Source organism: Crocodylus siamensis, chromosome 4 (genome assembly GCF_052110815.1).
Source record: "Crocodylus siamensis isolate JL-2025a chromosome 4, ASM5211081v1, whole genome shotgun sequence".
NCBI classification, from domain to species: domain Eukaryota; kingdom Metazoa; phylum Chordata; order Crocodylia; family Crocodylidae; genus Crocodylus; species Crocodylus siamensis.
Genome location: NC_143398.1, coordinates 205,417,364 through 205,432,009, shown reverse-complemented (window position 1 = coordinate 205,432,009; position 14,646 = coordinate 205,417,364). Strand labels below are relative to the sequence as shown.

At 44.7% G+C, this 14,646-nt stretch overlaps 1 protein-coding gene and 1 long non-coding RNA gene across 6 annotated transcripts in view; one reads left to right on the top strand and one right to left on the bottom strand.

Annotated features, from left to right (window-relative positions):
- TLK1 (tousled like kinase 1) overlaps nt 1-7,224 on the bottom strand; it is a 137,637-nt gene extending 130,413 nt beyond the window's left edge. Inside the window, exon 1 of the mRNA XM_090045486.1 lies at nt 6,747-7,224. Coding sequence (XP_089901612.1) covers nt 6,747-6,900 — 154 coding nt within the window. The 5' untranslated portion in view covers nt 6,901-7,224. The remainder of the gene's footprint in view (nt 1-6,746) is intronic.
- LOC149867479 (uncharacterized) overlaps nt 6,247-14,646 on the top strand; it is a 30,326-nt gene continuing 21,926 nt past the window's right edge. Inside the window, exons 1-3 of one of the 5 annotated variants that reach the window (XR_016442069.1) lie at nt 6,247-6,414; nt 8,051-8,232; nt 10,181-10,449. This is a non-coding gene — a long non-coding RNA (uncharacterized LOC149867479). Of the gene's footprint in view, nt 6,586-7,240; nt 8,233-10,180; nt 10,450-14,646 lie in introns of those variants that run through there. The other 4 variants (XR_016442068.1, XR_016442070.1, XR_016442067.1 and 1 more) reach the window with 4 other exon arrangements.

Sequence of the window (14,646 nt, the reverse complement as noted above, 5' to 3'; positions counted from 1 at the left end):
ATCACAATATTCTGCTATGACATTCTTATACCTAAGCTTGTTTTAAGACACAACAAATGTTTGTTCTAACAAGAATCCAAAGGACTACTGAATGTGTCTACCTCAAAATTTTTTTCACTTGAAACTAGATGAGTACAATTAAAGCAGTATAATTCCCTTATGGATGCAGCTATATTGATATAAGATGCCTTATGTTAGTGCATAGCTATACTAGCAAGAAAAAAAAGACATAACCCATACTGGTGGGAGGTATCTCTATGCCAACAGAACTGCATCCACACTACAAAATTATAGCATGAATTGAACTTTAGTTATGCTGACTTCCTAAATGCTGAAGCACAGGTGCTTTTCCCCTCCACTGCAAGGGCCCAACACATTGATGGTGTCCTGGGCAACCCAACTCTCTTTATTTGGTCCTCTGGGCTGGGGGGGGGGGGGGGGGAGAGAGATGGCAGGGAGGGAAGGGGACTATTGGTACTAAAATCATAAGATTATTGGAAATAAAAATCTTTAATTTATTATTACATGATAGTTGTTCTTGGACTAATCATCTATTAATGGTCATCTACAGTCATGAAGGACTGTATCTAATTATGCAGGTGGCCCCTTCCAGTTCTATGCTCCTGTGTTTTGAAACCAGGACATTTAAAGTAGTTCTACTTAGCTAATAAAAATAATTGTCATCAATTCCAAATTTCCATCCAAATACAACTTTATGTCATGTGTAAAAATTAAGAAATGCATTAAAGATCATTGAAAATGTAAAAATCAAGACTCTGAATAACTACTTAAATGCATTTTCTCCTGGTTAACAAGCAGTAGTGCCAAATTATACCAAATAATGTGAATTAACTTTTCTTTCAGGAAAATAAGCATCACAAATTTTAAAAAATACATCTTAAATCAATGTTTCCAACTTAATAATGTATCTCATAATTAAAACTAGTAACAATCACTTTAAATATATCCATCCTACCCACCTACCAAAAGCATCCATATTCCCTCTCCTCACCCTATCAATCTTAGGAACCTAATTGACCCTCTATAACACAAGTCATTTAATCCCCTCCATGATGAGGTACCTTAAATCCACATAATCCTTTGTTGGGGGATAGTTAACATCCTCCTTTCCCCTGACTCCATCCTATAAACCCCAGGAACCCTGATTGCTGAGGGTCATGTACTCATATACCCTGGAACTCTTCCTTAGTTTAGGAAGCAGCAAAAACAATGAGACAAATGGGGATTTCAGAGGTGAAAGGAAGAATGGACTTTATATTGTAATCAATCTCTGCAAGGAAAAAGGGTTAGAAACCAATTAAAAAAAAAACCAAAAGTTTCAATGATAATATTTCAAATTTAAAAAAAAATCAACTAAAACTTCTGCTTCTGAGCAATGCTTCTCAGTGAGGGTATTCCAATGAAGTAAGTTCTTCCTTTTCCTTCCTCCTCCCCATTTTTGTTGCAGAGTCCTTCAAACCGATAATTCTTGTATTGCAGAGTTCTAATTCAAGGACCCTCTTACCCAAGTTCTTAATATTTTACAAAATATTCTGCCTCAGAATCACATGTTAGTTACCAATTTTGAGGTCACCGCTTATGTATATGTAGATTTTAGAGTGGAGTCAAAAATAATCGTTAAGATTGCTCCTTGAACTCAGTGCAACTATGACCCTGCTGGTCAGCTATGATGGACTGAACCAAGGAGCATGTTGATTAAGAAGCTGAAAACTGTAGGCCTTAGTATGGAAATAAATATACCAAATGATGTATAATTGAATGGTCAGGAATTTTAAAAAGTGCCCTGGATTCTAAAAGCCTGACATCTTTCCACATTCTCCACTGCATACTGAAACAGCAAAATTCTGTACCTATCTTTGAGCATGAGCATGCATAAACATATGTATAGTCGTCTTTCCTAAGGGCATGTGCAACAGTATGTTGCAACTAGTTAGGATTATCTGATATTGAGCAAGTTCCAAACTGATGCTGCCAAAAACTGCAGGAGAGCGCTATTACAAAAAAGTTGTCTACTGCTTGGTACTGAGAGAAAGCAAAACTATTAAGTGGAAACATAAGAAAGATGCAACAGACAGAAGAGCTACATTCATTATTTGTTTTGGAAATTAATAGAAACTAAAAAAACTCCTATTTCATTTCTTCTTAAGACAAGAAAAGTCTGGTGGGAAATTCCGTGACAGACAAGTTAAAAGAAAAACTAAAGTAATCAAGCATCACATTTGCTGTATTCTGTGCAATACAATAGATCACACTACAGTCTTCCTGGAAAACTAAGTTCAAACTCTAAATAAGGATACACCTAACAGTGATTTTGGTTACCTTGATCCTTTCCTCATTTGTACACATCACAAAACAATCAACCAATCTAGCATGAGCATCTATGTGCTGAACAGTATCTGGTAACAGGAACACCAGTAATGCTGCAGGTCAGAATCTGAACCCATTAGGGAACCTCAAACAGCACCTACCCGTATTATACTCAACTTAAGTAACAAAGCGCCATCTCCATTTTTTAAATCACCGTTATATTCATTCCAATTTTAAAACAAAGTTAAAGCACTGTACCACCTCAAAATTTGAATGATCCACATTTCTTGCACTGGCTTGCAGCAACTGGCCACTTCTATGAGAAATGCAATGCTCCAAGTCTTCAAACACACATTAGCAGCAAGAAATCCTGAACTTATTGAGGAGTTACTGGTTAGCAGTTTATATAAATGCTCAGTTTCACGTTTAAGCTTGGGCAATAACAATAGGACAAAAATTAACACATGCAACTGAAAATTTCCCAAGCATCATGTAACTTAAGATTTAATGTATACAAGGAACCACTCTAACCAGGTAGTTTTCACATTTGTCTCTCCATCTGCGTGTTTGTATACTATGTCTAGCATCTGTGGGACAAACATACATTTAGGAACTTTTCCAAGACTGTGACCTCTTCTGATGAAGAATTGTCTCCTCACATTTGTGTAGACATAATATAGCATGTAAGTCTGTGTCTATAAACAATAAATACTATATTTTAATATTTGTAGATAAAACTGATTGTCAACGTTTGCTGGTACCTTTACATTAACTCCTCAAGTGTCTTGCTTTGCAAAGTTACATGCATTTAAATTGATGCAATTGATTCTACTTTCTAATACTTGTATGCATTTAATTTTGGAACACATTGCACTTAATTACGGTGGTGACTTTCAGTTATACAGTTATGCTAGAACAGTATTTGCCCTTTTGGTTTTTTTGATGCTCTCATAATCAAGAGCATACACAGCAACAAACTACCATTTGCAAAGCACTTAACTAACAAACATGTTATGCAAGCAAGGATAAAAGCAAGGTAAGATTTTCAAATATATCCCATCATCCTCAGTCTTTGTATAACTTGGAAGTAATACCTGCATACCAAAAACCTCTTCCTTCACATAGAATAAGGTAATCTAATAAAAGGCCTACACTAAAATGCTAGTCATATAGTTAAAGCATTTAAAAATTCAAGGCATTTAAAAAACAAAGCTGCCCATACAGCCAGAACTCTGATTTGCTATCTATATTATGAAACAAGTTTTAGCTATATAGCAATACACTACACCTAAAATAACACCCCCTAACAGTTTTTCCTATATTTTAATGGGATATTTACTGCCATAAATGATTGACTGCCCTACATACAAGTTACTTTCATACACAGTAGTATACAATATTGCAACAAGGTGCACAATTATGCACATCAGAAACCAAATATCATGTGATAACTCTTTCCTGTATGCATGAATTTCAATATAGTCTTAAATAAAGTTAAGGTTTGATAAATGTAAATAATATTAAAGTGTATTGATATAAATATCATTACACAAATACAAAGAAAGATAAGAATGTTAAACACCTTACAAAGAAAGGCTAAAGCAGTTAGATGTAAGCCACAACTTCTAGAACACACCCAGAAGCAGAAAGACAAGAAATATGCATCTTTGTTTTCAGTAAAACCATGTGTCATCTTGCCTCCTCTCCTTTCCCCACCCATTAGTTTCCTTCACTTTCTGTTTTGTTAGGTCCCACACTTCCTAAACTGCTACTTAACAACCAATACTGAGGGGTTACTACTTTCTTATGATTTCTGGAGACAGTTACATATCAAATAGCTTTCTTTTCATGTTACAAAAGTTTGCGCAACAGTTTAGAAAAATGTGTCTAGATCTTCTTAAATACAAGCATCAGGCTTTTTATATCTTGTTACTAGAGTATTAAAACTTCAGGCTAGACTCTCAAAGTGAATCATACAAAAGATGGATAAACTACAATATGCAGAGCAGGCCCAATACAGGGCTTATGCTATCTTCAAACACACAGCTGCAACTCCCACTAAAGTCACTGGGAGTTACATGAACATAGCAAGAGGGCAGAACTAGGCCCTAAACTCACTCCCATGTACCATATCTCAATGTACTATCCACCAAATATATTATAGACATTAATGGAAACGTACATAAAATGTAAACAATCCTTTAATTTAGTAAGGGCACGTGTCCACACTCTACTCAAGGCAAGCAAGCAACTAACACTACTGAGTACTAAAGGTACTAATCAATGAGAAAAAACACATCTGAATATACTACCCTAATGGATATTTTAAACCATTAGTCATTTTTTGAACATACTGACATTCAAAATTCAAGAAGAATGCTAGGTCATTCTTACACCATGAACAGCTAATTTATATTTTAGAGTATGTTACTTGGATGCAAACAGCTTTCTGCATGCAAGTCTCCTTATCTTTAAGCCAAGGTGTGCTATTAATATCTCATGAGTAGACATGAAAACCGTAAATCCAAAGGTTGTTTATATCTTACATTCTTTTCAAATAGAAACAAAGGACCCCCATGATTGTTAGGGGGCAGAAGCACAGCCTTACATTTCTGCACAGTGGATATAAACTAATACAATAGGCAAATGCTGCAGGTTGTCATGTGAAGCATACAGCAGGGTTGTGTGGTTGCTCTGACTGCTTAAGCCGAATTGCACAAATTACATTATTGTAGCCATAAAATAATTATTACTACCCCACTTTAAGTTACATGTAAATATGAAATTGTATTTTGGTGCACATAACAAGGGTGTTTATAGAGCACTAGTAATGCAGCTGGCTTATTTAAAAAGGGTTACAAACATAAATCTTAAATTATTTTGAAGTGCATGTTCCAAGAACAACAAACATCCAAGAACACAGCATAAATAAAAGATGTACTATAATCAATATTGTAATTCTAAGAATTACACAGACCTCTGTATTTAGAATTAAACAGAAAGCTAAACCTAATAAACTTAGTCCAAGCCAATTACATACAGAGCTGTCTTCCTTTTTTCAGAGCTTTGTTTTCTGAGATAGAATGCACAAAATGCCTGCCACTTCACTCGTCTTTAACATATACCACAATTCCAACCTTTCGAAGTATTTTCTAGAGCATATTCATGCCAATCTCATCTCTAGGAGCGTGTGCAAAAGTGACAAGGAGTGATGCAAGTCTGACAACTACTGGCATGGGAACTGAGGACACAAAGCTCCTTATACACTTTAAAGGCTGGAACCTGTATTGCCATGTCTTAAAACTGAAAAAACAAACAGCTTCTACCTGTAACACTACCTAAGTGTCTCCTGATCAAAGATATCCGGTTTCTCTCTAAGACACTATTAGGCTATTTTAAGTTTGGAAGTTCTCAATGTGGCTACCCGTGTTTTCTATGCAACGCAGCAGAAAACGGAGGAGGGCATTCAAAAGCCTGAGGCAATCAATACAGCAAAAAAAAAAAAAAAAAGAACAAAAAAACCCCCAAAACAACTCCCCCCCACAAAAAAAACCCCAAGTAGAACAATCCATCTGCTTAACATGCATATTTATCACTTTACAAATGCATGCATTTGTACATAAAAGTTCTCCTCTAGTGGGAACTGCCATTCAGCCAGGAGTTATTTCAGCCAAATAAAAAGGCATGAACATGTCACTCGCTGCCTAATTGCTACATCTTGCGGCAAGGCCGAAAAATGGACAATAACTGAAAGGGAATCAAAAAAAAAAAAAAAGAGAGAGAGAGAAGACTTGTTTGCTCATAACCTTCATACAGCTATTCCCTGCAAACACCCACAACACCCTGCTCTCTCCGAACACAAGAGGGGAGGAGCAGGGGAGGGAGGAGAGAAACATTATCAGCTAAGATGTGATGGAGGAAAGGAGAAAGTTGCAGTCATTGGGGGAGGGGGAGGCTGAAGGTGTCCTGTCACTCCTGCCTCCCACCGCGCCGGCTCACCCCCGGCCCCGGCCTCGGCCTGTGGGGAGGGCTGAGCGCAGCCCCAGGCTCGGCGCTTCCCCCCGCTCCACCTCCACGATACCAAAAGTACCCGACTCTTTTCGTGAAGCAACAACAGCCACAGGCACCAGCCCCGGCAGCCAGCGAGACACTTCTCCCGGGAGGCGAGAGGCAGGGCCCCGCCGGCCGCGAGGATCCCCACGGGCAGGGCCTGCGGGCGGGGACGGACACGGACCTCCGCACACCCGCGCGGCAGAGGTTCCCGGGCGCCCCCGAGGGGAAGGGGAAGAGAAAGGGAGGCCCAGCCCCGCTGCCCCGACCCCCGCCCGCCTGCCTGGGACCAGCCTCCGGCGGCTGCCGCGGGCCCCTCCCCGAGGGCTGGTCCCCCCGCGCCAGCCCGGGCGCCCCGCGCTCATTACCTCCGTCCTTGGGCAGCTTGGCGGGCGGCGCGCCGGGGAGGGCCGAGGCCGCGGCCGCCGCCGCGGAGCAGCCCGGCAGGCTCGATGGGGACGTGGAGAGCCGGGACCAAGATGGCGGCCCCTCCAAACTTCCACTGCTACTTTGGACACTCATCCAGCCACTTCGGCGGGGCCCGGTGGCAGCCGGCGGGGGGGGCGGCGCGGCGGCGGCGGGGGGGCTCCCGGCGCCGCGCTCATGGCCGGGGGGGCGGCCCGGCGCCCACGCCCGCAGCGGCACCGGCAGCGCGGGGGGAGGCGCGGGGGCGGTGCGGTAGGTGGCTGTGTAGGCAGAGGCGGCCGCGCCGCGCCGGGGGGGCTCCGGGGGCCGAGCAACCTGCCCGCACCTCTGCACTGCGTCGCCGCGACCGCCGCCGAGCAGCAGCCTGTGTCTGAGGCGAGGCTTCCCCGCCGCCGCCGCCGCCGGGGGGGGAGGGGAGGGAGGGGTCATGCGCAAACCTCCGCGAGCCGAGCTGCCGCCGCGCACCTCCGGCCCCGCCCCGCCCCGCCCCCCGCACCTGCCCCCGGCCCCGGCTCCCGGAGCAGCCCGGCCAGCCCCTCGCGCCGGGCGCGTAGGGATGCACTTGCGCCCCTGTTCTGTTGCCGCCCCACCCGAACTCGAGCTAGAAACCTGAACTCAGGTGTGGCCTGAGAAAGCCGGCGCAGACATGACCGGCGGGGAAGTGCCGGGGGCGCTGGCAGCCGCTCGGCGAGGCCGGTCCGGGGTCATGAATCGGAATCAATCGGGAGTTAGAGCGCGAGGATTGCGGGACTAATGGCCCGGCGTCTTCTGACTATTGTTTGCCTGGCGTGCTGCGTACAGCGCTTTAACAAGCACGGGCAAGCGAAGGGCTGCCCCTTCCACTACTTGTATTTGTTTCTGCTCTGATTTTAACCTAAATAGCGTAAGGTTCGCCCCCTCGCTTCTCCTTTCTCTTTCACTGGAGTGGGAAAAATGTGTGTGGTGTTACAGGTGATGATGTGCCACGACGTCTACACTCCAGCTCCCAAAACCCTACATCTGCCCATGCCCTGATCCACTGTGTCTCACACGCACACACGGAATGATCTCCCATAAGGCCCCTGTGTTTTCCTCCAAAACCTACCTCTGCCTCCCTCTCTAGGAGAAATCAGCTAGTTAATGGTGCCTTGAGGGAAAGATGTGGATAGCTGGCACTTTATTTATGATCACTGTGGTTACAAATGTATATGCAAGCTACAAGTATCTGTTGTTTCCCTTTCCCCACATTTTTTGTCATTTGCTTCAGATCAAGAATCTGATGTACAGCACCTGGAGTAACAGAAGCCCAAGCCTTCTGGCATCCTCAGTGCTCTCATCATGTAAAGGATACCACCATGTCCAAGGTGTTGACAGCATGGCTCCTTGGTCTAAAATCAAGTATAATCATGGATGAGTTTGGTTCATGGGTGTCGTATGTAGCTGTTACAGGTATGATTGCCAAGCTTTTTATCAATGGAATTTAAGAATAAACTTTAGTGGAGGTGGACATTGGAGTGTGGTGGCCTTATGTTAGAAGTAGGTAAAGTAATAGCCTTATGAGGGATTGTTATCCCTCTTCTTTAAAAAAAAGAAACATATAATAGAATTTTAATAGGAAACTTCACATATGGAATCGAAACCTTACCACTGCTAAATTTTAAGTCTTTTTTTAAAATTTTTCTACACAAAGTACATCTTGGAGCAGAAAGAAGTCATCACTATGGCTGCTTCTTCCTCTTCACCTTCAACATTCCCATAGACCCCAGTGTATGGGTACACAGCATTGAGACCATGATTTGTGGGCTTATAGCACTAGAATTCAAATTACTATTAGTATTAACAGTTCCGCAATTCATGTGCATATAGTTGCAGTTAATTACCCTACTGTAAACTAGTACTGTCACTGACAGTACTAGCTTATGGCAAAGTTAATTAGTTAACTATGGCCTAATACTGTTCCATGTGTAGGTGACAGTGACATTTTACTCCATTGCTTATTAGCCTAAGTCATGGGTGACTGGTGCCACCTGAGTCAGGGTGGGGGCATGTACCCCCCCAATGGCCAGTCAGCAACTGGGGGGGATCTCCTGCAGCTGATTGCGCTGGTTGGGAAGCATGAGTGGCACTCCCGGAAGTGCCAGCAGTGCTTCATCTGGCACCCCCCACTCCCTGACTAGTGCTCACTCCTGCCTGCCCCCCTGCCCATTGCCTAAGCGGGGAGCGCTGCCTGTCGGGGTTCACCAGTGGCCTAAGTTAAGTGAACGTATAGACACGGCCACTGGGTAGCATTTTACTCCAGAGTAGTCCTAGTTAAATCACTGAGGGTGCATCTACGAGATGCTTACTCCAGAGCTGCCTAATTAGTTCCACAGTAAACAGCTCAGCATCTACACATACAGCTCTATTAGGCCACAGTAAACTAATAAACTCAACAGCAGGTTAATACTTGTAAATAAGTATTATCCTGCTGCAGAGTTTTTTGTGTGTGTGACACCACACATGTAGATGCTGATGGGGTTGGCTGGGGCATGAGGATGCTTTAGTGTTAGGGCTGCCTGTCAGCTAGCCCCACACTAGAGCATCCTCATGCCCCAACCAGCTCCTGTGCAGCATGTGGAGCTGGGTTAGAGCAGTCCTGAGCTGGAAAGCTGACCCCCCAGTCTCCCTGCCAGCCGGGGCTGCTCCAACTCAGCTCAACATGCTGCGGTTTCCAGCCCACGTCAAATGGCATGCCCAGGAGCAATAACCTCCGGCACAACATTTGCCAGAGTTTATTGCTTTTAATTAATTGTACTTGTAGACACATCCTGAGACTAGATGTGTACAACTCACTTTGATACTTGATATAATTCACTATTACTAAGGGTGATACATATCTCCAGGGTCATATTCTTTGATTGTTTTTTTGACTAAACATCTGGCAAAAAAGAACTATTAGAACATATTTTATTTTAGAATTATTTTAAAGTAACAGAAGTTAACATTCAAAAGATCTTTTTAAAAACACTTTCTTTCACAATGGATTATTAGAAGCTCATCGAGGGACAGGAACTTGGTACTTCTGTAGAGCAGGGTTTGCCAACAGAGGGCTCAGGTCATATTAAAAACTTGTAACTGCCTGCAGTGCAGGGTTACTGCCACAAGGGTTTAGTTGGAGGCACTGTTGGTAATGCAGCCAGAAAGCGCACAAATAGTCTATAAATGCCCTGGTTCCTGTGGCTTACTGATATAGTTTCATAGTTAAAGAGATCTGCTCCAGATAACATTTTTCAGTTTATAATAGTGTGATCTGTTTCTGTCCTGTATTTCATAGAAAGCCTATGATTAATATGTATTGGAGCCGTTTTCTAAAAATAATTGCTGCCACTCTTTTTATTATATTCTTTCATTTGTATAGCCAGACTGTTTCATGGTACAAGTGAAGGGGGGAAAAATCATCACTGATACATTTTAGAAGTCTCCAGACATAATCCAAAATGGCTTTTCTATTATAACACCATGAATATGAAGAGTGGTTTTCAGAGACAAGGGCAAAGTCTCTGCCTTGAAGATTTTACAGCTGAACAAGCAGACTGATAACCTCTTACTCACCATAGCAAGCAGTTGCTCACACAGTATTCTCACTGGAGCAAAAACTTCCAGAAAACAATAAAAACAGACTAAATACTCTGCTATTGTTCTTTGTCTAGTAGTTTCTAAGATTTCAGGTGCAGTCGCTGCACATTTTCAAACTCTGTGACCATGAGGCTAGAAAAAAACCTACTTTTTTTAACTGACAGATTCTCATGCAACATATTTCAATAGCTACGACTTGAAGAAAAAAACACTTAAAATCATTAAATCACAATATCATGGGTACTGGCAATCCTTCCAGTGGAATTACTTGAGTGAGTAACTGCTCAGCTTCTCAGAAAAAGTTCACAGTCTGGCTATAGTTTAAACACCAAAGTCCCAAACAATAAGAGGAATTAATTAGCAGTGGGTGAGGGATAGTTTGTGGGACTGTGTTGTACCCACACTAAATCAAACAGAGAAGTGGTTAGCTGTGTTAGTCTAAAGTCAGCCGAGTAAGGGGGTTAACAGCCTGCTGAGCAAGAACAATGTGAAGCAAGGCTGCTGGAGGAGGCTAAACCTCACAAAACATTCATATTGTAACAGTGGGTTAATAGTGTCCTCGGATCAACCAGCACAATTTGACAACCTTTACACAGGCTATGAACAGAACAAATTGACTTCATCTTTAGACTGTGGTAACACCCAATACAGTCTTTTTGAGGAAAAGTGTTCTGTCCTTGCTGGGAAGAGCTCTCCCCCACTCCTGTGACTGCCAGGTTCATAGTTTCATAGTTAGTAGGGTCGGAAGGGACTCGAGCAGATCACGAAGTCCGACCCCCTGCCATGGCAGGAAAGAGTACTGGGGTCAAACGACCCCAGCAAGGTGTTCATCCAGCCTCCTCTTAAAGACCCCAGGGTAGGAGCCAGCACCACTTCGCTTGGAAGTTGGTTCCAGACCCTAGCCGCCCTGACAGTGAAGTAGCGCCTCCTGATGTCTAATCTGAATTTACCCTCTGCCAGTTTGTGACCGTTATTTCTAGTCACTCCTGGTAGTGCTCGGGGGAACAGGGACTCCCCCAATGCCTGCTGGTCCCCTCTGACTAGTTTGTAACAGGCCACTAGATCCCCCCTCAGCCTTCTCTTGTGGAGGCTGAACAGGTTCAGGCCCTGTAGCCTCTCCTCGTAGGGCCTGCCCTGCTGCCCCCGATCATGCGAGTGGCCCTCCTCTGGACCCTCTCGATGCTGTCCACATCCCTCCTGAAGTGTGGTGCCCAGAACTAGATGCAGCACGCCAGCTGCAGCCTGACCAGTGTCACATAGAGGGGAAGGATCACCTCCTTGGACCTGCTCAAGATGTATCTGTGGATGCATGACAAGGTGTGGTTGGCCTTCCTGACTGTGTCCCCACACTGTCAGCCCATGTTCGTTTTGATATCAATAATGACTCCAAGATCCTTTTCTGCCTCTGCACTGACAAGAAGGGAGTTCCCCAGCCTGTATGTATGCTGCTGGTTCTTCCTCCCCAGGTGCATCACCTTGCATTTGTCAGTGTTGAATCCCATCCTGTTCTCATCCATCCACCCCTGTAACCTGTCTAGGGGTCCAATTGTAACCTATTCCTTCCTTCTAGCGTGCCCACATCCCCCCACATCTTATGTCATCAGCAAATTTGAACAGGATGCTTTTTACCTCCTCATCCAAGTCACTGATGAAGATGTTGAACAGTTGGGGTCTGAGGACCGAGCCCTGCTAAACCCCACTGCCTACATCCCTCCAGGTCAAAAATGACCCATCCACCACCACTCTCTGGGTGCAGCCCTCCAGCCAGTTGGCGACTCATTTGACCATGTAGGTGTCGACACCACAATCCCCCAGTTTTTTAATGAGAACGGGGTGAGAGACAGTGTCAAAGGCCTTCCGAAAGTCCAGAAAGACTATGTCCACTGCTACCCCTTCACAGTGAGTAGTTCTACAGGCACTCAGTACCAAGCACATTTTTGTCTTATGGATGAAGCCAAGGCCCAGTCCATGCAGAAATTTTAAGATTAGGGCAGATTTTGAGTTTGACACGGAATCTGACAAGAACCCTTTGCAGCAGCAGTTCCCAAACTGTGGGTCACAGCCCCAAATGGGGTTGTAGCATCAGCAGATGGGGTTGCATGGGTGTGGGGCCGCAGGTTGGGAGTGAGGGGTCATACTGAGGAAATGGGACCATAAATAGGGTCATGCTGAAGAAAAATTTGGGAACCACTGCTTTACTGTGTACAGGGCTGACCACAGCCAGTGAGCATACACCAGCTCATACACCAGCTGAGGCAAGTTGTTTACCTGGCTAAGAAACAGAAGTGCCTTCAGTGTGGACATGCATATGGTTTCAGTCAAGTAATTAATGTAGATCAGGAACACTTAACTCCCAGCCCATGGGCTGTGGCCCTATGTGCTAGGTCAGGCATGCAGGGTGGTGTAGAGCCCAGTCCTGGCTGGAGGCTGGGTGAAGGTGGCACAAGAGCCTCAGAGCCCAATCCCAGAATGTGGGACTGGGTGGAGGCAGCATAGGGCCCCTGAAACCTGATCCTGGCACAAGGGGGCAATGCAGGACCCCAGGTCCCAATCCTGTCATGTGGGATCCAGTCTGGCCTGCTAAACAAACTCCCACCCCTCATTTCGCCCACACGGCCAAAAAGTTGTGCACCACAGACGTAAATACTTGATCAAGTAAAAGATTATATGGTCAGATCATGCAGTAAATCAGGCAAGTAATGTACTCTGTACTTATTTAGGGTTTCCAGAGTTATAATTCGTAATGGCAAGAATGTTGGAAGGTTTAGCTTTATGTCAGTCGCTAAGTACTTGATGATGACTATACTCTCTACTTGGCACTATTTCAGCTTAATCTAAAGTATTGCGTGCAGTTCTGAGCTCCACATTCTAAAAAGGATGTGGAGAAGTTAGAGAGGGTCCAGAGGTAGGCAACAAAAATGATAAAGGACTTGGAAGATAAGTTATACAAGGAGAGGCTAAAGAAGCGCCTTAGGCAGCTTCAGCTTCAGGAAAAGGCACTTAAGGGGGGATATAATAGCAGTCTTCAAATACTTGAAGGATTGCCATAAAGAAGAGGGAAAACACTTTTTTTCTTTTGCTGCAGAGAGCAGGACACAGACCAATGGCTCAGAGTTTCAGCAAGTTAGTTTTAGATTGGATATAAGCAGGGGCAATGCGTAGGGGTGCACATGGGTGCACATGCACCCCCTGCAAAAACGCACCACTGACACTGTCAGCGGCACTTGCGGGTGGTCGCCGCTTGCCACCCCACTGCCAACACTGCCAGCGGCATCTGTGGGTCCATGGTTCCCACTGGCCACTAACAATGCTGCCATTGATGGCTGCAGGTGGTTGCTAACCACCCTTAGTCAGCGCTCACTACTCCCCTCCTCACCCTTCCCCCTGCCAACAGCGCTGGTGGTATCTGCGGGAGCTCCCCCACTTAACACTGCCAGGTGTTACTAAGTCTGATTACTACAATAGATATTATCTGGGAGTGAAAGTAGGACCCCTTAAAAATCTCCAGCTGGTGCATGATCCATCTGCCTGTCTGCTTCCCGCCGCTCCCACTACCACTCTTCTGCTGCCGCCATGTCCCCCCAGCTGCTGGGGGCACGCACCATTCATGGATATAAGAGAAAATATTTTCACTGTTAGAATAGCGAGACACTGGAATAGACTGCCTAGGGATGTTGTGGACTCTCCATCACTGGAGGCGTTCAAGAAGTTGCATGGTCACTGGTAGGGGATAATATAGATGTAGCTATGCCTTTGTTATACTATGGATAGTTCCCATGCTTCTGGGCTTGGCTGGTTGCATGGGGCTGGGAGGGAATTTTTCCTGCCATTCCCTCCTGCTACTTGGGTCAAGATTTTTAAGCTTCCTCAGCAGCATTGAGTGTTAGCTACAGCCAAGGCTGGGGATTTTGGCTGGAGTGTGCCAGTGCTACTAATGGACCTTAAACCAGAGGCTCCTAGCTAGGGGGTCTTGCCCTTCCTCTCAGGCTCAGACTGATTGCCACATTTGGTTCAGGAAGGAATTTTACCCCATAGTCAGATTGGTATGGACTATGTGGGGTTTTTGCCATCCTCTGTACCAAGGGGCATGGACTTCTTCCTGGGGCCCCTTGAGCATGTAATAACAACCTTTTCAGCAGCAGGAGATTTGCTGCTGTGGTCCCCCTGCTTTACATGTAGCCGGTTAGGGCATTATGTCTTGTATTGTGTCAGGACTGACTGTGCAGTTTTGCTAAGAGGTTAGATTAT